We start from the raw sequence: 24,708 nt of genomic DNA, 5'->3' as shown, positions 1-24,708 counted from the left end.
TGATAGGAATAACTAGTGTGCTTTTTCCTTCTGATGAGTGGGTAAGCAGAAGGCATAAATTGTTCTAAGTCATGATGCGCAACAGGGATTCTGGATTTCTGTCTCCTGCTCTTCCATACATACTAGGGTGAACTTAACCCTCGTGACCACGCAACTTGTGTTTGCAATGCTCACAGTAAAAACCAAATCGCTAACGGATTACTACGTGGCTTTTAAAGAAGCCTGTGTCACACAAACTGCAGAACGAAGTTGAAGATGGGATGCAGAAGAGGGATGTGCTCCTGGCAGCCTCTGCACAGGAGATGAGGACACTGAGTCTGTCATCTCATGGCCAACTGCTGCCCCAGGAGAAGTCTTGGCCACCCTCCCTGTTCTTTCTGGATGGGAAAACAAGCCAGGACTGTCAGGAGCAGCCTTGCAGATGCTGTGCATCTTCTGGATCCTGCCAGGCTGCTGAGCCAGGATGCTGGGCTGCTCTGGCATGGGGAGGTAGTTTGCTATTGCTGTGTGCAATGGCTGCAGGAGCTGGAGAAGGGGAGATGGGGAAGAGAGAGGGCTAGAGACACAGGAGAGAGGGTTGGGAAGGGTGGGAGGAGAGATATGGGAGGGACTGAGCTTGCTCAAGTAAGGAGCTGAAGGGAGATACTCCGGAAGGGAAGGGAAAGAAGGAAAACCAAAATCTGAAGGGTAAAGATAGGTAAATCAGCAAAGTGGGGGGGGAAAGGAGAAGGAATGTGAGGGTGGGGAGTTAAACCCTGCCTGCCCTGTTGCAGCCTGCTGGCAGCGGAGACCCAAGCAGTTCTCACAGCAGCCGAGCCTGCTCGGCACTTGCAGTGCTGCACCTTCTCTCCCAGATAGTGCTGCTGCTTTGGCATTCAGTGTGGGGAAGCCAATGGTGGAGGAAACAATGGAGAACCCGATCTCTGGGTGCTGCAGCAGCCCAGCGCTTTTCCTGCTGGCTGGTGCAGTGCTGCCCCAGGCTTCCCTCAGGGCAAATCTCTCCCTCTGCTGTGCATGGCAGATGGTTGTCTGCACTGTGGCTCCATGGAGGGAGAAGTGTCATGGTTAGATGTTTGAGATGCATGCAGTTAGGTGCGATTAAAAACATTTTAAGACATAAAGCTCACATTTGGTACTGGATATGAAAGCAAAAGTTGGCCACAGGTTCTGTTTGTTAAATCTGATTGTGATCCTTGTCTTAGGCTTGAGAGCCAAGGAGGCTTCAAGGACCTGACTGACAACTGTCGCTTTGTTGGAGGCTTTCTGTAAGAAAGAAAACATCACTATGTAAGTCAACAGTGCGCCAGTAAATAAACACTGCCTGCATACCTGTGCCAACAGCAGTAAACAAGAGATGGGGACTAGAACACAATGTGAGGTTCACCCTGGAGCATGGGCAGGTCTTCCTGGAAACAGCCTTGTGAAGCAGCCAGTCCCAAGTGGATGTCAGCATCTAGAAATGCACTGACAGCAAACAGCATTTCAGACCCCCATCCTGCCCTTCTGTGTCTGGCTTGTGTGCATTTGGCTCTGGTAGGTGCTGCTGGGAGACTCAGGGGCTTTGCTCAGCCTCAGATGGGCCAGCAGAACCATGCTGGATTTCTCTACCTGTCAATCCTTCCATGCACCTCTGTCCTCTTCCATGCCAAGGCTTCACAGTCCTCTAAGGCTCTAGCTTGTCGGTGCCAAGGGGAAAGCCAAGGATACTTTGCCCCTGAAACATCTGCAGTGAGGCTGCCATAACCTGCACCTGTTCTGGCCTCAGCAGCGTGGGACAGCAGCCTCTGTCTGGCTTACAGTTGAGGAAATGACACCAGTGTCACATTTTTCTTACCATTACTGCTTTTTCTTAACTGAGGCTGCTGCGAGGTAGGAGGTGGCTGTGCACATGTGCTGTATGAGCTGTTTGTGCTATTCCCTTTAACTCTATCCCTTTATCAGGTAAGACAGCCTTAGTTCTCCTAAGTTACAGTTTTCATGACTGTTGTTGCCAGCTGCCAGAATTTGTAGGTCTAGGTCCATGGATGCTGCCACCAAGGCAGACATGTAGAAGAGGTGGCTTTGCTCACGTTTTGAGTCTTTGTCCCATATGAGAGAGAAATATTTTTTCCCTTTTTTTTTCCTTGAGGCAAAACTAGTGTGCTACAATCGTGAAGCACTAAGTTGTTCAAAGAAACAGGTGTAACTACATGCTGGCACTGGTGTGCCTACAGACAGCAGTGTGGCATTTATTACAGTGAGAGATAAATGGCCTTAAAAGGATCTGTGTGCTGTGGCAAAGAAAACCAACCACCATACACAACAAAACCAACATTCTTCAGCAGCTGATCAAAAGTAATAAGCATCACCCATAACAACAGCTGCCCTGGGTGAAATTCATTCTCTGAGTGTCTTTTATGTCTGGCAATGTATGCATCACAACTTTATACAGCTTCTAAAAATAATTTGTTTAAAAGGTTCCTGGTTTATATTTGTTTCCTCATCTGTCATCCCAATAGATGAAATGAAACTTTATTAAAAGCCAGGCTTTGACTACGAGACATAATGAGTGGGTTTTGTCACTTTATTAAAACTCTGTGCGTGCTGGAATTAATTATGTGCCTTTTGAAAAATACAAAGAACTCACTATTGTAGGACAATAGCAACTTGATGGAGAACAGTAATAATCTGGTATGTCATCAGTCTGTTTTTCTACACAGCTGCTGAGCTGCAGTTTGCTGTCCCAGTGCTGGTTTTTTCATGCTGCAAGGCCAAAAGCTGCATTGATTCATGGCTATTTGCTATCACTGCAAGTGTGAAACTCTTCATTCTGCAAGGATGTCTACTCCAATGTGGCTTTTCTAGTAGTAAGGTAAGAGTGCTTGCAGTTTGTGGGCTTCACCACCTTGAAGAGATGCATTCTGCACCCTCCATGCACACTAGCCATGGTCACTTCATTCATATTGGAGATGGAGCATGAAACACATCTGGTGTGCATGAACCAGATCACCATGAGGAGTGAACTTGTGAGTCCACCTAGTGAGTCTGTCGGGTGCCACCTTAAGACTGAGCACCTGAATGCCACCAGCAGGGGCACCATGCTGCCCCACAGCACCAGCCACACTGTCCCTCTGCCACTGCTCCCTTTGCTGGCTGCAATCAGCTGGCTGCAAAGCTGTATCCCTGAGGTGAGACCTTAATAACCCTTAATGAAAGAAATGCCTGCATCAGGAATAAAAAACCAATAAAATCAAAGTCTTTCATGAGTCACAGCAACCCAGCGCTGGCTTGGCTTTGCTTTGCCAGGAGTCTGAGTCAGCCCAGGCGTCAGCCACCAGCCCCTGGCCCTGCTCTCTGGCACAAGGAGCAGATGTGTTCCCAATGCTGCTGGGCCGTGAAGGATGGGCAGAGCCCTAGCGTGGGCACCTGTGTTTGGTTTGCCTGCAGTTCAGTACAGCTGGGGCTTTGCTGACCCAGGTGCATCCTGCAGGGTAGGGGGGCTCAGTTTTGCTGCCTCCATCTCCCGCAGTCTCAGCAGCAAGTAACACGCGTTACTTCACATCAGCATGGTGAAACACCACCTCCCCCCACACCCAAATCACCAGACACAAACAGTCAGCAACAAAGCTTTTAATTTTTATTAAAACAAAGTGTAACCTTTCCATTTCCCTTGCTTCATTCCTATAAGGAATGGCTTAATATGAGAGTTTGCTAATGTGAGGATTGGTTTTACGACATATGCTGAGGCAGAAAATCCCCAAACAACAGACCAAGACAAAACCCATCTCCAACATATCAGGTTTTGTTCCCTTTCTGGCAGGAGGAGAATATGGAGGGTGATACTGCATGGCTTTAGTACAAATAGGGGTGTAGGTGCAAGAGACTGTTGGATTCCATCTCCCTCCATTCCCTGATCACATCCCACCTGTAGGAGCACTGAAAGACCCACAGAGCACCCTGACTTGGACCAGCTATGCAGCTCCTCCAGGGTGGGGCCTGGAAAGCTCATGCATGGGGCTGGCATCAATAAGGAAAATGCAGATGCCACTACATGATTCATTTTCCCTTTAAATTGACTTAATCCTTTGAGAATCAGGAAGAAGGGCCAGAACGCTTGTTCTAATGACAGGATTGTCTTTTTCTTAGTAGGAGGGCAAAACCAAAAGGCTACTCCTAACACAGAGCACAGCTGCTGCACTGCAGCTCAGGCCAGAGCCCACTGAAGGTGTCTTGCTGGCTTCACCGGGTTTGGACTACTCCTCTACTCCTGTTTGCACATGACTACTCAGTGCAGCCACCACCACTGAGGACGACTATCCAGAGCTGGGAGTCACTGCTGATTTAACATCACCCTCCCCTTCTTGGGCTACATGTAGTTCAGATTGGTTCAGTTGCCTGTTAGACACATTTCTTCATACACGAGAGATGGAAATAGTTAACAGAAAGTGGAGAAACATCATCATTTGTAATGGTATTTGTTATATTTGACTGTTAGCAAAGGAAAAAAACCAAGTTAACATTCAGTACCACAGTCAGAAAGATTTTTTTTGTATGTATATTTCTGTCATGGGGCTAAGATACAAAGCTTAGGATGGTAAATATGCATCTCTACTAAATAATGCAAACTGTGCTCACACACATTCAGAGCTGGCAGCTCCGGCTGCGCTGCCTCATCTGTAGAAGACAGAACCAAGCCCCTGGTAAAGCTGAAGGGATGCTTCTGCCCTTCTCTTGCCCTCTCCCCTTGGCTTGTCTGAGGTTTGTGTTCCTTGCTGGGGCTGCCAAAACAAATGCGCTGTGGGGCGTTGCAGCACGGGGAGCCCCTCGCTCAGCCCCTCGCACAGGGAGTGCCACCAAGCAGGGTAGGGAGGAGGTGGCACACTGGTTGCTCTGCCATATGGCACCTGGCACAGGCTGTGCTACACATTACATTCTGCTGGCTGGCTATGTTCAATGGCTGCTCCTCCGGCGTACCCAAAACCACTTTCTCAATAGAAAAGAAAAGCCCTAAGAAAAGCAATGGAGCAGAGCTGTACTTGGTAGAATTTCTAGGGGTACTTTTAAGAGGTCCCTTAAGATCACAAGTTGGTCTTTAGAGAAACCCTGTGTGTGTCTGCCCCTCATTTATGCAGTTCATGGGGTTCTTCTTGCAGAACTGACCTCCCTTGTCCACTGCTTCTTGTGCTGCCAACATATGTCCTCAGCTATTCAGGGTCAAGAACTTCTCTTGGCTTACTGGTCCACCAAAAGCAGACCCTTCTGCCCACCAGCACTTGGTGGGAATGTGGCACTGAGCCTCCTTGTACTGTCATCACCTGGGAGCTCAGTGTTCTCTTGCCGCTGGCGCACCTGCCTGCTGGCTATTCGCTGCTGCTGCTCCTTCAGCTCACTGTAGGAACGGGAAAAGGTATGAAAGATAGATGTCACTGGGAAAGCCATCAGCAAAATCCCACTCAAGATACTGCTCAGGGCTACCACCTGTCCGGGGATGCTACGAGGCACCATGTCCCCATAGCCAACAGTTGTCATGGAGATCACAGCCCACCAGTAACTGGAGGGGACACTGGTGAACTCTTGCTTGGCTCCCAGTTCGCTCTCAGCCAAGTACACCAGCGGCGAGAAGAGGGCCATGGCGACGCAGAGGAAGAGCAGGAGCAGCCCGAACTCGCGGGTGCAGCGGCGCACGGTGAGCCCCAGCGTCTGCAGCCCCAGCGAGTGCCGCGCCAGCCTCATCACGTACAGGATGCGCAGCGCCCGCAGGAAGCGCAGCACCAGCCCCACTCGCTCCAGGTACTTGTTCCCAGCTCCCCCGCCAGGCTTGCTGCTGTTTTTTGTGGAAACCACATCCACAATGAGAGAGATGTAGAAAGGCAGAATGGCCAGGATGTCGATGATGTTGAGCGGGGTTTTCAAGAAAGCACACTTGTTTTCTGCCTGGATGGATCGCAGCAGGAACTCAAAGGAAAACCATGCCACGCACACCGTCTCCAGCACAAAGATGTCATAGCACTTTTGTGAGCATTCACCCTGGGGAGGAGTGGGAAACACATAAAAGGGGGAAGAAACAGATTTAGCCAGGGCGTTGAAACAAAGAAATAGAGAAATCACTTCTTAAATAAAACCACCACGTGAAATTGATACAAATTGCGAGGTACTGAAGTAAAATCATGGCTGCTGAGAGGTATTAAAACCAGAGGCTACATGTTTGGCTCCAGGACAGGTCAGGCTATATGTTTGACTACAGGACAAGTCAACAGTGCTTTGGAGTGTCCCAAAGCTGCCAAGAACTTGGTGTGATCTTATCAGCTGTTGGCCAGACAGGCTACTGCTAAAAGGCCAGGGGCTCATTTCTAACCAAGACTTTAACACCTTTTAAAAAGGTGTTACATTCAAGGATTCATGGATTGTAAGAAATGTGTGATCCTTCCTTCCCTTCCTGATCAATAATAAATTGCTTACTAATGGCTCATAAACACTTACAGCATTTTAAGTGATATGCTTGGAATTATCTATAATCTATTATTCACTAAATACAGTATGTATTTTATATTCCAGTGAACATTTATTAACACTCTACCCCTACAGTCAAAAGCTTATATAAAGTACTGAGAAATGTAGGCATTTCTAAAAGAAAAAATACCAGAGGACAGAGTGGGGTATGGAGAGGTAAGTGTTTTTAGTTACCTCACCTGTAACAACTAGTGACCACAGTGCCTTCCCCAAGCTTTCTGAGGCACTGGAAGCAGTGCTCTTCCCTGCAGGCTCACTTGGTGGCAAATAAAGAGAGCTCTGGCTCTTTGGTTACGATGCTTATAAACAAGTCAGCCCCAGTGCACTGGAAAGGCAATAAACAATAATGCTGGTGATGGCCACTCTTTGGTTGTTAATACTGTGGCAATTCTCTGCTACAGCACTGTTGGTACCTCCAGCTGAGTAATAAACAACTTCTCTACGTAAACAGATTTTGAAGTGGACAATTATAGTGCTAGTGCTGTTTCCTCTGTAAATGGTCATATAGAAGTGTGAGTGCTCTGGGGGCTTTGTGTGGAAGGCAAGTGTATATTTATTTAAGGGAAGTGTACATTTATTCAGTGTGCCAGTTTGAACAGTTTGTGAAAACTCTTTTAAGGAGTCCATCCATGCTAGTGGGGTGTGTGACTCCCACTGGTTGCAACAGGTATTAGGTCCCAATGCCCAACCTTGTTTTACTTGCCTATGCCAAATTATAGCAATAAAACATCAGCTGAGAATCACAGCGAGGCTGTGTCAAGCTGGTCCCCATTTCACCACTGGAGAAGCTGAGAACCTGGCACATCTATTAACAGTTCTGCCCACATACTCAGCCACAGGAGTCTTTTGCTCCAGAGAGCCAAGGAAATTTTTACTGCACAGCACCACATGCTAATTTCATTCCTCTTGAAGTGTGTATGCACAGGCTTTTTCCCTGTTGGGAAAGAAAGCAACAAAAGACTGATGAGGCTTTTGCCCTCTTTGCTAACTGCAGCCTTCCCCAAAATGTTGTGGAGGGACTGGATATATTTCAAGGGCCGTTGCACTGCCAGCAGTGAGAGCAGTGTCATCACATTGAATACAAAGCCTTGGGTTAGTTACCTCAATATGTTAACCAAAATGCTGAGGTACCCTGCACCTCTTACACTTAGGAAGAGATTGAGACAATAACTAAAGAGATGTCAACATGAAAAAGAGATGTGAAAAGGAATTTATGGTCCTTGTAGTAACCACAATAAAAAGTTGTAATGCCTTGTGTTTATGGATTTTTGTTTTGTATTCCACTTTCAACTGGCATATGATGTACCTCCCACTGTTTCCCAGGGGGTCATGCTGATATGGAGAGAAAAATTACTTATCCCCTTGAAATTACTGTCAAGATTTTAAGTATATTGCAGGGAGGAATGATAATCTTATTTTACCAGTATAGTAGCTCAGCCAGCCTGTCTTTAAATTCCTAATTTTGGTACGTGTGAACACTAGAAGGAGCTTAATTTATATCTGCCTCACCAAACTAATTTGGTCATAAGTAAGTATTTTTGTCACAATCATAATACATTGGATATAATATTTTGTTTCTAGGCGCTTTCCTCCTGTCACAGCATAATTAAGCTGTCGGGCTCTCCTATCAAATACAGAATCAAGATGCTTTCACACCACAGCACAAATCTGCCTCTGTGAGCCAGAGTTGAAACTCACAAAGTCAGTGGAAGGACTCTGCCTGCACCACTGTAACTTCTCTCCTTATGACCCAGAAACCAGCCAGCAGACCAGCATTGTCCCAGAGCTCTGCTGCCTGGGAATCTCTCATCAGGATATGCTTGATCTCACGCCTGAGGGCCATCCATGGCTGAAGGGGATTTGCAGCTCCTCATCCTATCCTTGCAGGTGCTCAAAAGGATCAGTTTGAGGTGTTAGGGCTACAACCCAGAGAAGAATAGCTATGGCTCGAGCAAAGCAACAGCAGTGATGAGATAAATATCCAAATGTGCAAATTTGCTTTCTCTGACAGGTGCACCATTACTTGGACCACCTTCTATGGAAACTCAGGTACATCTTGCCTTAAGAGCCCTATCTGGCAGGAAGTGTTAGGGATTCTGATGTACATGTATAGATTTTTCATGCCACTAAAAGTTTTAGCAAAGTCAGTGAAGCCTATGGAGAATTTAGCCTTAAAATAAACCTACAAAGTCACTAAGGTGATTAATAGCTAATTTGGCACTTAATTGTCCCAGCACTTTCTATATAGCTGCATATGGAGAGGAGACTCTCCCAAGGGCTTTTGTGTGTGAGTTTTGGTGTAGGAGACAACAGGAGTGAAGACTGTTCCTCACTAATGGGCTACCAGTGAAGATGACTTTCGGAAGACTCTGTCCTCTCCCACACTCTGACATGTTTATCCTGTGTAGGTTCACAGACCTAAAGCATTGCTATTTCTGTCTTCAATCTTCCTGCAGAACTGCATCCCAAATGCAAGTGTGGGAGAAGCCTGGCAACTTTTGTTCAGCCAAGAACAATCAAGAAGCTTGGTGGAATCTGGAGCTCAGATAATCCAATGCTGCAGAACCAAGCTGCATCTTTGCCCATCAAGATAATGAGGAGCTGAAATTTCCTCCATCCAGAGTCAATGCTGGGCCCTGGCATTTTTCCACTCTTCCCACTCTCCACAGCTGACAACTAATGGGAAAGTCGCAATGTTTACTTTCAGTAGAGTGGAGTGATAATGCTCTGCTACACAGAGTTCACTTCAACAGGATGAAACAACCCCCCCTTCCAGCTAATGCATAATTGTCTCCAGCAAAGCACTGGTCTGCTCAATATCCTTATTAACCTATCACAATCTGACCAAGCCAGGCTCTGTCCAAAGGCTGTCCTGAGAATAAGAGGGTCTGAACAGGCTTTTAGAAAACAGATCTGTGTGTCAATCAACCTGCCAGAGGTCTCTTTTTTTCACTAATTAAATGTCTTCCTGTCCCTTGGACCATGTTTCAATATCATCTAGGTGTGACCTATTATTATCCTCACATGATATCAAAAACAGCAACAGCAAAAATGTATTTCATGCTCTTTGTTCTTTGTTTCTTTCAGCTGCAGCTGCTTTTCTTTGCAGGTTTTTTCCTGCTTGACTACAGCATTGGTTAAGAAAAAAAAAAGGCACTTTTTTGCTTTCTAAAACTTCTAACTATGTGTTCCAGTCCAACTGGATGCTGTAACTCTGCTGAGGCTTTTGAGGTTTTTCCGTTCAAGAAAACAAAGCAAAAATTCTCAGAAAGGCACACACGCAGATGGAAAAAAAAAAAATCAGGAATTAATCAGCCACTGAAACACAAGAAAAACAAGTCCTAACAGAATAGTGCATCCTGCCCAAAAGAGGTCTCCATCAAATCTGTATGTTCTCAAAGAAGATTGACCTATATCAACTTGTGGCCATAAACATGTCCATTAACAACTACACACTGCTTTTTACTTTCTATAAGCAAAACAGCTCTCCCTCATACCAATGAACCAAATTTCTTCACCCTGTAATCTAATGGATACATTTTTATCACTACTTTTCCATATTTAGATTGATGAAACTGATCCACAGGGAAAACAGTTGTTCTTTACAAGGTGTGTACATTTATTTATCTGTGTACATTTGTTTCTTTCAAACAGTGTGTAGGTTTTTTTTTTTTCCTGCAGAAATTACTTGAGTATGGGAAAATACCTGCAGTTGCACAGGATTTGGGGGCTATATACTAATGACAACATAGGGCACAAGGAAAGAAAGTAAGAAAGGATTCAGTGAGTAATTCTATGCAGTCAAATTAAAGTGAGTCTCCTTCATTAGGACTTATAGAAATCTGCTGTCAAAAAGCCAACCACAGCATCTTTCTTCTGGAGAAACGTTTTCTTTGCCAAAAGTTCCTTTGGCAAAAGGAAAATTACAAAACGAAGAAATGGTGTCACTGGAGTTCAAATCCATCTGTATTCATTGTTCTGTATGGCCTGTCTAAAAGTTGCAGATGTCTTTCAGAAACATTTTGGTTTGGCTTGCAGGGTCCATTTCACTTGTACTTCCCTACTGAACCTCAGAAAAATTCCCCACTGTGTGTTGTGTGACTTCTTAGCCCTGCCTTTGTCCTCTGGTCTCCTGACAAGAAATTGAGATTCTTCCTTAGATTCTTGCAGGCTTTGACGCCATCTTCTAATCCCTCTGCATTAGAAGATGACAAAAGGCAGATCACCTCTAACTGCCCCGGTTCTTGTCTTGCTTTCCATGCACTTTTTTGTAAGGTCAGCAGTTCAACAGCACTTTCAAGGAAGAAGTTTCAATGCTGCCCACTTTGACCCTGTAGTGAGATCTCCCTGGCTGTCAAATCTGTATGTTAAGAAAAAAACAAACCCCAACATGAGAGATATTGCATACAAAAGTACTTACATAAGCTTGAAAGTCATGACATTTCTAAAATGATGTTTCTGTTCACGTCCACTTGCCCCTTGTTACTTGAGCCTTTCGGGTCACGCATTTCAAGTGTTTCTCTGCGCACATCAGATCAAACTCTCTTTTAATGACAGTGTGGAACTTGAAATTCTGATACACCTGAGATCATGCGTCAGAGATCCATGTTAAGGGACGTGCAGACAAAGTCCCTGAGGCTGCTGACAAGTCTGCCTACAGTCCCCAGTCCAGAGGCTTAGAGTGTTTCCCTGGGATTTGGGTGGGAGGCTGAGCCACCTGTTTCAATGAACATCTGCAGGGTGACTCAGAGGACAGACACTCCTCCACTACCAATTATTCACCAGCCCAACGCCAGAGCCTTTGCCGGACTTCGGAGAGACCCAGCTCCTACTCCTATGAGAGCAGGGTGGAAGCTTGCACCTGGTTCTGTCCCATTGTGTGGGACCGCCTGGAACACTGGGTGCTGGGTCATTTGCCCTCTCTTGTCATTGTAAAATGAAGAAGCCTTCCCTGAGAAAAATTCCAGCAAAAGAGCAACATTCCCAGAAACATGCCTCACCAACGAAACCCAAAGATATTGCTCACGCTGGCACTTTCTGATGAAAGGCAATTTTCTGATGAAATGTGATTTTCTGGTGAAAGCATCCAGATAATTTTCGCAGCCCGGATGAGTGCACGACTCTGGCGATGTGACCTACCTTGGAAGGGCAGCATCCCACCCTGCCCTGGGGCACAGGCACGCTCCCCTCGCTCTGACCACCCACAGACACGGTGATTGTAACTCAGTGCCTCTGCTATTAACGCTGGGGTCAGGCTGAACTTGCAGTCAGCCTGCTCCGAATATTTCCTTGTGCTCCCGAACAAAGATGATTCAGATAACTGCACAGCCTGTCCTCAAAGCTGGCTGGCTGTGAAGTCGAAGTAACAGTTTCTGGTTTTAAAGTCACTGAAGGGCCATGAAAGAGTCCTCTGCTTCTTGCTATCCACACTTTGATGTGTAACTCGAGCTTAGTTCGTGCTTCATCTTCAGCCCAGCTGCCAGCAAAGGTAACCTGTGCCTCCCGAGGGGGAGGGCTGTTGCTAACTTTGTGCAGCCCTGTTATGGACACAAGATAGCTCTTGTACAATTTGTCTTTGCTGAGGAGAAAGGGCAAAGAGGTGGGCAGGAGCTACACCTCTCCGGATTTCCCTTGATGCTGAGGCAGCACAGCCCAGATCACCACTTCTCAAAACCCCTCAGCCTGCCATTTTTATCCTTCCAGTAAAGCTGCAAATAAACATGGAACACCAACAAACAAGGGAGATGCCAAAAGACTGTGGCAACTGCTAGAAGGTAACTGCAGGGTGTGCTAAAATACCCAGCCAGAGTCTAATCAGCTTGTGGAATTGCAAACTGCGCTATTCACTTGCAGTCATGCAGCCAAGGGGTTACTGAGATACCTGCATGTGCCTTTCATTTGTCTCAAATTGCTCCTCTGACCTGTAACTGTGAAGCCAGATGGCTGTGTTCACGAAAAGCTCGGAAAAGGGTCTGGGAGTCAATGAGAAAGAAGACCACATGAGGACTTTACCTACGACTACCCTTGCAGACTAAAGAGACAGGAGACACTCCTGATCCAGGAGGCTGCAGAAGGAACCAGCCATGTTTCCTTCAGCTACCCTGCCCAATCCACAAGCAGCTGCTGCTTTGGGCCATCTCAGCCCCAAACTGTACAACCAAAATTAGATACTGTAAGTTGGCCTCAGGTTCCTAAGCCATAAATACTGAGCTTTGAGACCTGTTTAACTGACACATTTTTCCCTGGAAATGCTACAGATGTCTTAACAGCTGACTGCATGGATTTGGCATATGCATCTGAACTGTGGAGAAAGACACAGACACAAGGGATTCAATCACCTACCTACCAGGCAAGATCTGCTACTGTGGTCCTAAGGCTTTCTTCCATTTCCCTGCCTCCTTCACATACTGTCCCTGACACATGCAGATATATTCTTTGGTCCACTATCCTGCCTCTTTTTGCCCCAGTAGAGTTGTTGGGAAGAATGGAAAGCACGTGAGTAGTACTACAGATGCACAAAATGCCATCTCATTAATACCTTCTTCTGAACTAGCTCTCCTCATGCCTGTGCCCGTTTTTAGCACACACTTCTCCAAAAGCAACAGTATTTGTAAGAGGGAAAAAATGCTATCTGGCTCTGCAAAAATCAGCAAGAAGGAGGAAACACAGAATAAAACAGACCATAAAATACCTATGAAACAGAACACCATCAATTTGCCTGATTTTCAGATGCCTGTCAGGAACAGCACAGCACCTCATCCAGAGAGGCTGGGGGGAGGTGTCAAGACGTCCAATGTCTTAAAGCTCCTCAGACTCTGTGACCGTGGCTGGGAGCAGCTTGAGGAAACAGTATGAGCTCCAGCAGCCAGCTGCTCCTATCTCCCACTCTGATCACACCACACCCAGGAGCGAGGGGCTATTCTGTAACATAAGGAGGAGTGATACACCCTGGGTAACATTTTCTGAAGACGTGGTCCAGGAGTGGCTGGGACGGGCAACACCATCAGCTGGATAACTGCAATCAGCAGGAGAGGTAGGAGGGTGAAGGGAAGAGACCTTACATGCTCAGTCTGTAGTGGCTGCGTGCAAAGGGAACCCATTGCTAATGGACAGGACAGTGTTGGCCAGAGAAGAAATAGCTACAGCAGCTTTCAGAACCTGGACTCTAGAAGACACACGAGGTTCCAAAAGAGACCCCCTCCAAGAACAGGGAAGACCAGAGTGCTTTTAAGATGAAGCTTTTCAGTTTCTACAGTTGGTGGTGTGATGTAGTTCCCATGAGAACAGGGGTCTGCGCTCACCTCAGAGGAGCCCTCTGAGTCCTACCTGCCCAAAAGGTTCAGCTGGCAAAGGAAATTATCTCCTGGTGCTGCTGGAGTTGGCCCTCGGGGTCTGAGATCCCCACCTGGCTGGTCCACAGCTTTTGTCTGTGCATGAGTTTAAGATATAACCATGCTATTACTAATATTTAGAGAACTACAACCTATATGTACAAGAATAAATTTACTGCCATTTGCTTGAACAAATACTCTAAATGAAAATACTGCTTTTATACCTGGGGTCTGTTTTGTCAATTTTACAACCACTCAGTGCCACTGGGAAATTGTCTGAAGACAAATAGCTACACAGGAAGACACAGGTCCAGGAGAACAAGGTATTGTACTTGAAACTCATCAACTCCCATGGCATTTGAGGCAGGATTTCACAGACCACAGCCCATATGGCTTGCTTGTCTTTGCCCTGCAGCTGAGCCCTCTGTGGGAAACACCTGTGGGTGACACAGGGGTCCAGGTGTACCCACGATTCCTGCACAGCCTGCTGTGCTTGGACCAGACGCAACCTGCCCAGCCTGGCCTCAGGGACAGCTCAGCACAGAGGATTTGTTAATCAGTCACTGCCACCGACACAGGCAGGAAGCAGGAAAAAGAATGATGATTTCACCAAGTCAAGGTGTCCTCCAAAGAACAGCTTCAATTTAGAAACACAGATGTTCTTAGTATTTCTGACTAAAATTAACTTGGAATTTTCTATTTCCAGATTTACAGAATGTTTTTCTTGGGTTTGGCCCCTTTTTTCACTGAAATTTAAAGTAAAAATTCCCAAGAGAATAATGAAGCACCGGGAGTCTCCTTGCTGACAAGCTGATGCCTTGAGAGGCCACCTACAAACAGAGACTAGACAGGAGTAAGGGAATAAAGGTAGGTATTTATTCAAATGGCCTTCAGAGGTACCCCCTGCGGAGCCAGAGGCTATTCTCAAAATGGACCCCAAGATGGATGACAGATCAAGAGTTCTTCACACTTTTATAAGTTTGCTTCATTTGCATATCAGGGTTAATTCTCCAATTAAAGCTTTAATTAATGATGTAGTTTCCCCAGGCTTGCCCCCCTTTCAGAGGGTTTGGTTTACATTTTGGGACTAGGATGGTCGGAATGTCCCTGGAGAGCAAGCCAGGAGAGGCTTTGCTATGTCTACCTAGCATGAGAGAGCAGAAGTTAACACGCTACAAGAAGCTTCAGAGTTACACACTAGGCAGTACAGGATTTGAAAAATATGGAAGTTAAAACCTAAGGCATCAAGTGTCCCCCTCTTCCCCTGATTTTACATGAATAGAAAACTTCCTCCTCAGCCCCCTCTATTTTCTAGCTCTGATAGAGGCATCAGAGCCTTGGAAGTTTACAATGCTTCTTAAAAAAAATCCAGTACCTGTAAATCTAAGAAAATGCTTGATTGAGCTTTCACATGAAGAAGCCCAGTTACACTGCAACTTAGCAAATCTGATTTCTGAAGAATTGTAGTTTCTATCCTAGTGCTCTGAAAACAAGGCAGACCCCGCTGTCACTTGGAAAAGCTTGGGCAATGGCACTTGGCACTTGCAGCACACCTGCTCCTCACAGACAGGGAAGGATTGCAGAAACAAAGATGGGGGCTATCTCCCTTAAACCAAACCAGCATAAATCTGCAGAACCAGAGCAGGGCTGAGTTCTCGCCAAGGGCACTTGGGTGCGGTTTGAGCAGTTTCCCCAGGGAATGAGAACACCTGCACGCCCCTCCAAAAGGACCAGCCCAAGAGAGACAAGGTTGTGTGACAAAGCAGTGGCATTCCCAACACTTTCACACCTACAAAATACCTGGGAAAAGGTGATGTGGTGGCACCTGGTTGTGCTCACAGATACCCGCAGATATACACTGCCTAGAACTGTGGTCTTCCTAAACCCAGCATCCTCTTTCCATCTCCTCCTCAAGCTTGTCTCACACTAAAAAAGAATCTCAGTCTGTTCTCCCTCTCTCTCTCACTAATTTTACTAAAAGAACAACTGATTCTTAATAGCATTTTAAAGTGTATTTTCTCTCTTATTTATGCCAGTTTCTCCCTTCTTTCAATCAGTTTTTGAAGCTCTTCTCCTCCTGCCTCCCACTCACTGCTAGTTCTATTTTACTGACCCATATTAATTTTACTGGTTCCTGCAACCCTGTAACCTGCTATAAGATCTGGGGGTGTCTGTTTCTTTTCTTGGAAGAAAGGAGGACAGAGTCAAGCTTACTGTTTTCCTTTTGCATTTTTTTCCAAACCTGTATCTCTCTGCCCTCAGTCTTCCTTTATCCTCTTATCTGAGAGCAAGGGAAGGATTTGCGTGTGTTGCCTGTGGGAAGATTTGTCTTCCTGCTGGTAGCGGCTCAGGCGCAGGTGGCAGCGAGCTCCCGCAGTGCCCTTGCACTGAAATGCTCTAAGCTGTGATGGATTTTTACGAGGTGGATGTGACCACAGTGAAACCACACACGCTTTCACATTCTCTCTTTCTGCTCAAGGCAACAGTAAAAACAGTGCTTTCTGTGACAGCAGTGCAGCATACAAGAACTTACCTTAGAACACCCAACATTTCTACTGTGTATGAAGGCAACGAGCTGCAGACTGGGAGAAAATCTCTGCAGCATCTGCTCATAGTCAGACAGTGCAAGGACTTCTCAGGAGAGTGCTGCAATTTCTCTTGTCATCATCACTACCCCATGTTCCAGGTGCCAAGCTCCCAGCACAGCTCAGGATGTATTGGATGGCTGGGACCTTCACTCTATTCTCTGTATTTCCTATTTGAATCCTGGCTCAGGAACTGAGACGGGGCAGAGGGAAAGGGATTGTTTGTGTGTGTAACTTATGGAAGGGTGAGGGTAGAGTGAATTAATGGCCAGAGGGGTGGGCTGGCACATGTCCAGCCTCTTCTGGCCCTGTGGCACCCCCTACACAGTCAGTGTTGGACAAGACACCTGGGTTAGGATGGTGCCTTCATGGGACCAGACTCATGCCACGTCACTCTTCAGAGAGCTTCCAAGCTTCTGAGCTTTTTCTGGCTGCCCTTGCCTTTAATCACAATTATGAACTGTCACCGCTCATTTAATCTTACCGATGCCTTCAAGTCTGAATATTCATGAGGGCCAAGGAAGCCCCAGACAGCAAGAAGAAGCACAGCATCCTTGCTGGCACCTCCTGCACCACTGAGTCAGGGACAGGGTGGCCATGGCTCACCGCCCTGGAAGGTCAGAAGAGGCTCTTGCACTGATCCTCTGTGGGGCAGAGGATCTTGCCGAGTGGCTCATGAATCATATGCATGGCTTCAACTGAGCTGAGAAGGACTGACAGAATGTATTTAAAAACTTTGTGAGATGCATGCAGGCATGTCTAGATAAATGGTTTCCATTGTTAATTATCCACCCTGTAACACACTTTAATTCAGAGCATGAGTTTGTCCAGCCGCACCTTTCAGTTATTTCAGTTCACTGCTGCCCACAGACATTCTCTTATTATGATTCTCACTGCATTAAAAGCACTTCTAGCATCTCACTACGAAGCAGAACTTTCAGATTTTAAACCATTTTTAAAACTTTTTTTTCAATTTGCCTGCCAAATGGATATCAATCTGGATGTCAGTATCTCAAACCTCATATTGTGTCTTATGTTGGTTTTCTGCTATTACGAGATCTAAGAGAATTTTTTTAAACAATAAGGAAGCTAATTTTTGAAAAATTCCTTTTTATTAAGGAAGAATGTTGTGTGGCACTAATTGAAATGTCTTACAGAAGTACCTACATCAGAAGTTACTTTCTTCTGAAAACTTTATAACCTCAAAAAATTATACTAAATCTGATTAATGAGTGGTGTTCTACACAGACTAGAATTAAATATGCTGGTGTGCTCAAAAATGCGACTGATTGTACCCAGTACTATCTTTTTGATATTTTTATTTGGAACTAATATCATGCTTACCATTAGAAAATCCAACAGCTTTATAGTTTTCTCCTGGTCCTTTCTCAAGCCTTTGTTTAAAAACTTTTGCAAAAAATCTTATAACCATTTTTTTTCCCATCTGTATACCACTCAATTTGTCTTGAATCTAAATGTCTCCGTGGATACTGCAAAATCCCCCAGTTTCAAAATCTTTCATATTTCATCTCCATTGTCCCACTCTAGGCAATGAAAATGTAAGCATTTATAATGCTGAATGATTTAATGCAATTCTTCTAAGTGCCGTACACATGAATCAGCTCATTACCTCAGCGTAGCTATATGAGGTGTAGCCAAATGTAAATCTGCCTGCTTGCTTTCATTCCAAACCTCCAGAATTGATAGCAACATATCCTGGAGCTCTGAAGTGAATTTTCCAGATGATATTTTCATTTCAAATAAACAAAGAGTTCTCTCTTTCAGAACACTGGGACAGTACTCAATAAGCGCACAGCACCCAAGCTTCCCTGCAAAAGGCAGTGGAGCAACCTACGGAATAGAGGAGCTGTGCTGTACTCCCAGGATATTAGGCTGTGATGAGTAGCTGTAGTAATTTTACAAACATGTCTGAAGGCCAAGCAACTATTATTGTGAGATTGGTTCAGAAACTCCCTGGATGATTTACCTGGAAGTTTGGAGAGTAAACCCACTGGTAGGCACAGTTACTTATGGTGGTGGAACCAGAGAGATATTAAAAGAAATTAAACATGGAGCATACTTTGCTGAGGGAGCCACACTGCACCAAATGTAAACCAGTTAACAATGTGACAAAGTTTTATGAAATAGTTTTAGCTGTTTAATTATTTAGCACTAATGTTACATTGCAGCATATTTATATAATATTTAAAAGAAGACCTAAGCTTGCTATTTATTCATGAGAAGATATCCTGCAGACTGAAAGAGTTCATTGGCACAGAATAAAATTATTAACAAGTCAAAAATAATTTTATCTTAGTCAGCTCTTGCCTTGTTCCCAAGCAGTGCAGAGAAACACTCTCCATTTTTTTACTTCTAAGCCTAAAACCCTGCAGAGAATCTCAGGTGGCTCCCAAAGTCTCTACTGTAACCTACTGTCCTCAAAATCTTCCCGGGCAGCTCCTTGACCCATAAGGATTTCTCTCTTTACTTGAGAAAAGCAGCCCAATAAAAGGTGCTGCAGTGAGACCCATGGCTGGGAGGAGACAGGCATGGACAGCTCAGGCGGTGACTTTGCTGAGAAGGGGAGTTTGAGCAGAAAGTCTGCAGGCTCACTACGGGACTCTGTGTAAACCTGCTACACAGTGCTGCGTCCCCACCCCCAGCCTAAGGGCAATTCTTAGTGAAAGAAAATACAACATTCCTCCTAACCCTCCTGATACAATGGAGAATGATTTTCTTACTGGGACCAAGCTTCCTTTATCTTCTCTTGAAGCAGCTGCCATGATGGAACAACCAGTATGTCTGCTAAAGTTTAGACAGCTTCAGTGAAGCAGGAAGGCTGGATTTTTGGGGTGGGAGGACTGCAGAAAGCAATTTCTTTTTTTCCCCAGAGGAGCAAGCAAGCCAAGGAGAAGAAATGGTGAGAACTCTCCAAATGTAGTCATGACTAAATACAGCCAGTTGTTGTGCAGCACTCTGTCCACACAACCAATACCAAGAATAACCAATCATTCCTTCAAAGGTTTTGTATTTGTTAGCAGCTCAAGGCAGCCTTGGAAAGGAGAAGGACTGTTTCGTAAAAGAGCTGGCAAAGCTGGCACATGGTTTGCTATTTGACCAGGGGGTTTGCAGGCAGCGGGGGTCCTGGGCAGTGGTGGGCAGAGCTGGTGCAGAGGGCAGTGAGTTGTGCAGCAGCGATGCTGGGGACTCGCAGTACCCAATGTGTCTCCTCAGTGTGCGAATACAGCAATCCTGAACTCGGCAAAATAAACTGATACCGAGATATGCTCCATATAACAGCTGGATTTGGATGGCCAGGAAAGGATTTAGATTCAGATCCACAAAGCAAAAACAAATAAATGTATTCTTTTACATTAGGGACTGTATCATTCAGATGGCTCACAGACAGATCCCAGGAAAATGATCAAAGAACATGACCACCACTTCCCTAGTATTTGTGAAGAATGTTTTGCCATTGGTCACACGCATATAAATTCCATGGGAGTCAGATAAAAGATGCACACCACTCAGAAAGCCCCACAGAACTTGACATTTAAGGTTTAGATTGAGCAGCGCAGAGGTTCTTGGCTTCGTGATTTTAATGCTGTCTGTGTGACACAAAGGCAACATCACTGACCAAAACCAAACCTCATCACTTCCCACTGCTTTCAAAAAACCTGAGCTGTCTGACAGACAACTTGCATAGCAGATGTCTCTGACCATCAGAGAGGAGCTGAAGACCATGCTACAATGACTCAGACTTGAGAACTTTGCAGTTACTCCTCAGTTTGGATTCAGCATGAACTAAGTTGCAAAAAGAATTTCCTTGCCTAGGTGAGGCATGAGGAAAGTGCCCATGTACCTGAACAGCAGGTAGATGTAGTTTTTATTTCTATTATTATGATGGCCATAGACATTGTGTTTAAGACATTCTGTCCCAAAGCATTCACAATCTAAGGGCAGGACTACACAGAACCGGTGATGGAACTACCTGACGCCAATTGAGAACTTCAACAAGAAAGTAAACATTTGCTTATTGCTGATAACTGAAGCTGTGGGTAAAGGATGCCATCAAAGTTTGTAATTCGGAGTGTGTGTTACCATTTTCATTTAAGTACTATCTGAGGAGAAAACCTACTTTAAGCTTATGAAAAGAAAAAAAAAAGAGAAACACCTTACTTTTAGTTAAAATAGAGTTCTGCAGTTCTCTGAGTTCTACATCCCTTAAGCAAGGACATGTGAATGTGAAAGTGAATCTGAATCTCATGTGCCTACAGGAACTTCCTTATGCGTAATATAGAAAAGGCAGGTGACAATTGCTACTGAGTCATTTGGTCTTTCCCTGGCCTCCAGCCAGCTGTGGCCTGAAGGGTCTGGAGCAGACACAAAATGCAAATTAACAATATAGGGTGCAAGTACAGTAGATCAGATGCCAAAACTGGTGATACTGTTACAGTTTATGATTTTTGCATTTAAACAGCAGAGCTGAGAGTGGTATAACAAATTCTCCGATAATCCCCAGGGAAATTAGTTAGTCCAATTCCCCAAGATTCTTTTTATAAAAAGTCACCCTCAGTGCCTGTACACTATAAATAGTTATCTGTAACATCAGCAGGGAGATTTTTTTAAAATACATGGTTTTTGTTGACTGTGCTGTAATTTCTAGAACAGTTTATTCCACAAAGCAAGCAAAAACACAAGCTGCAATTTTATTAATATTTCATTCATGAAAATAAACCATCTATGCATCACATGTGGCACTAAGTTAGTATCGAGGTCTCAGTATCACATGTAGAACAACAACTGAAGAGTCAGAAAAGAGACAATGTCATAAAAATGAGCTCTCTAGTAATTCCAGAGTCTCAGAGTGCCATCTTAGGACAGCAAGCACCACTGGACTTTGTCCAGCATGTCTGTATTTCTCTTCCGCTGAGGAGCCCAGCACTGGACACAGTGCTCTGGGTGTGGCCTCCCCAGTGCTGAGCAGAGGGGAAGGAGCACATCCCTTCAAAGCACATCCCTTCAAAGCAGCACTTTGCCTGATGCAGCCCAGGACACTGGTAGCTTGCTTTGCAGCAAGGGCACAATGCTGGCTTATGGTCAACTTGATGTTCACCAGGACCCCCAGGTCCTTTCCTACCAATCTCCTTTCCATCTGGGTGGCCCCCAACACGTACTGGTATGTGGTGCTGTTCCTCACCGGGAATGCAGGACTCTGCATTTCTCCCTGCTGAGGTCCACAGGCTTCCTGAGCCCGTTTCCCCACCCTGTCAAGGCCATTCAGGACAGCAGCACAACTGTCTGGCCTATCAGTCACTTGCCCAAAGTTTGTCATCAGCAAACTCGCTGCAGGTACACTCTGCTTCATCCTCAGGCCTCTAATAAAGAAGTCTGACAGGACTGGACCAAGTATAGACCCCTGGGGCACAGTGTTTGTTACTGGCCTCCAACAAGACTTTGTGTCACTGACCACCATGCTCAGGGCATGACCATTCAGACAGTTTTCAGTCAACCCTCACTGTCTGCTCATTCAGCCTCTTACAAGAACAGCTTGTCTATGAAAAGCTGTTGAGAATCATTATACAAGACTCCCTTAAACTTGTCTGAGATTACTTTTGTGTGTACCTTTGTGAAATGAAACCTTTAGTCACAAGATTGTTTAAAATGCACATTCACAATTTACCTATTCCCCATCCTCACCATTACGGAAGTTGAAGCACAGTGTGCAAATTGAGCTTAGAAGGCTAAATAGTTTTGGCTTCTCTATGAGCTATTATTAACTTCATTATTTATAAGTCTCTCTCTTTGTTGTAATGCTCTTCAGCTGAAGGTTATTGAACTGTAACTTCCTATCACAGCATATTTAATTAGGCTAGCTTTTCCCAACCCGTCAGGAAGCACTGTGAAGAATGAACTCTCTGATCTGCTTCTCCTGTTTTGCACTGTGCTGCTACAAACGACTGAGCTCAGGGAGACTCAGGCCTATAAATGCTTTTGTGAATCAGGGCAGAATGTTTGATATTATTCTCTAAATTCTACCTTTTCTTCTGTGATGACAAAGGCTGCTGTCTAAAAAAAAAAAAGAGAAGATTCTTCTTCAGATAGAAATGGTTGACATTTCTGCTTTCACCAAGAAAAGAAATGAAGAGTTTAGTATGATGACCATCTGGCTTTCAGCTGAACCTCTCAATGTCTTTTGGTTGCTTAGCTCTTAGTGTTTAAAGCTTTTGCTGTAATGTATCCCTGACTGGTTTAAGACTTCTCTGATGTATTAGCTGCATTCTTTGAGTCACTCGATGCCTGCCATTTGTTTAGAGCAGTGAGAAGTGCACTGGAAGGTAGCATATGCCTAAAATGCCTTAAGGATACTCTGTGCTTCTGGCTATTTTTACGTCTTGGAGATGACTTCTGAGGTGGTCTTGAAAGAGCTTGGTGCCTGAAGGCTCCTGCTATGATTTTGTCTCAGCAGATTTTGCCTTTATAGGAGACTTCACTGTTAAATCTAAATCTTGCATTGAAATCTCCCATTCTGAAAATTTTGAAATAAAAAGTTTACCATTGTCTTGTTACTTTCCATGGAAGAACCTGACCATCTGTGTTGGGTTGACCCTGAGTTGATGGACAGTCTTTAAGACCAATTACGCTTCTCACAATTTACATATTTAAACCGCACAGAAAGGCGGGACTTCCCCTTTTGGTCGGAGCTCGCCTGCTGGAAGGTGGGGGGGGGGCTCCGAGCCTCCCGGCCCCGCTGGGCCGGGCCGGGGCTACTGCCCCTTTCCCCCTTTCTCAGCACCACGGCACGGACCCTGGGTCGCTGGGGGGGACTGTCCCAGAGCCGCAGGCAGCTAAAACCAGCCATGGACTGCTCACAGCTAAACCCATCCAGCGCAGCTTCTGGGGACAGGCGGGTCCCTCTCCTCTCCATGCGGAGCCGGCGGAGCCAGCGGGAGCCGGCAGAGCCTCCTGTCTGCAGCCAGCACACTTCGTGCCGAACTGAAGAGGACACCGTGCAGCCAGCAGCACAGAGGGAGCGAGGCTTTCCCCACCGTCAAGCCCGAACAAGAACACCCTTCAACATGGCGGTTTCAGAGTCAGAGAAAGAGAAGTGAGTCACGTGGGACGGAGCTGGAAATGGCGACGGGAGAGAAGAGGGCGGTGCCGCAATTCTGGCGCGCAGCTTAAAAGAAACCTTCTTGCATGCCGTGGTAAGAAACCGTAATACCACAAACTGTTTGTCTCTTTAATCCATTTGAAGAACATGGGGGGATGGAGTATCCTCGTGTGCCTATGAAGTTTGTGAAGAGTGCCTATGCCAGGCTATATAGAAGTAGTGAGAGGCTGTTAGAGACTTGTGGCTAAGAAAAGCCTCTGTGTGCAGGCCAAAATAACTTATCCTTAAAAAGATGAATAACCCCATGTGATGGCCCATGTTTTGTAGTATGAAAGAACTGTGAAATTCTTCATGGGAGAGATGTTCTACACACAGCAGACTGTTTGTTTCCGGGCGGGTGTGCTGTTGGTGGCAGTTTGAGAACCACGTGCAACTGAAGGAAAACCTTTTCTTCCTTAAGCATAAGAGAAAGACTTTTCAAGAACTGCAACACTGACTAACATCCCATGTTCTGTTTATCCCTTGTGTGAGCTGGATAAAAGGAGAGAAGTGCTGGAAAGGGGGGGGGGGGGGGGGGGGGAATTTACTTTAATTTTGTTTTGTTGTTTTCTCTTTACTTTTAATTCTGTTAGTAATAAAGCTCTTTCATTGTACTGCAACTGTTTAAGGTTTGTGCCTGCTTTGCTTTTCTCCTAATTCTTATCTCACAGAAGGAAAATAAGTAAATAATGGATATTTTGAATCAAAACCACTACATTTAATTGGTGTTTCCGCCCGGTTTCGAACTCAACTCGCTACATCAATGGTGGAGAATGCGGGCAATTAATGAGCGCTGTGAGATGAAGATTAATTAGGAGAAAATAATAAGCAGAGCAAGTAGAAAGTTATAACATTAAGTAGAATAATAGAAGAAATTTGCTTTGTAGTAGTGGTAAAAATTCTAGGGGTGGAGGTTTATGGAATTTGTTTTCTTTTAGCTCTGGTTTTGCTATTTTAAGTAACTTTTAGATATGTAAATTTTAAGAAGCGAGGGGTGGAATGTGTTGGGTTGACCCTGAGTTGATGGACAGTCTTTAAGACCAATTACGCTTCTCACAATTTACATATTTAAACCGCACAGAAAGGCGGGACTTCCCCTTTTGGTCGGAGCTCGCCTGCTGGAAGGTGGGGGGGGGCTCCGAGCCTCCCG

At 45.3% G+C, this 24,708-nt stretch overlaps 1 protein-coding gene across 4 annotated transcripts in view; it reads right to left on the bottom strand.

The window, feature by feature from the left end:
* Window positions 1-3,594: 3,594 nt before the first annotated feature.
* KCNG2 (potassium voltage-gated channel modifier subfamily G member 2) overlaps window positions 3,595-24,708 on the bottom strand; it is a 64,276-nt gene continuing 43,162 nt past the window's right edge. For all 4 annotated transcript variants that reach the window (XM_032101902.1, XM_032101893.1, XM_032101884.1 and 1 more), the window contains exon 3: window positions 3,595-6,006. In XM_032101902.1, the coding sequence (XP_031957793.1) occupies window positions 5,212-6,006 (795 nt within the window). In that variant the 3' untranslated portion in view covers window positions 3,595-5,211. The remainder of the gene's footprint in view (window positions 6,007-24,708) is intronic.

Source organism: Corvus moneduloides, chromosome 1 (genome assembly GCF_009650955.1).
Source record: "Corvus moneduloides isolate bCorMon1 chromosome 1, bCorMon1.pri, whole genome shotgun sequence".
In the NCBI taxonomy this organism is placed as follows: domain Eukaryota; kingdom Metazoa; phylum Chordata; class Aves; order Passeriformes; family Corvidae; genus Corvus; species Corvus moneduloides.
Note: the sequence above shows the minus strand (reverse complement) of the source record. Positions and strands in the feature narration are given on the sequence as shown.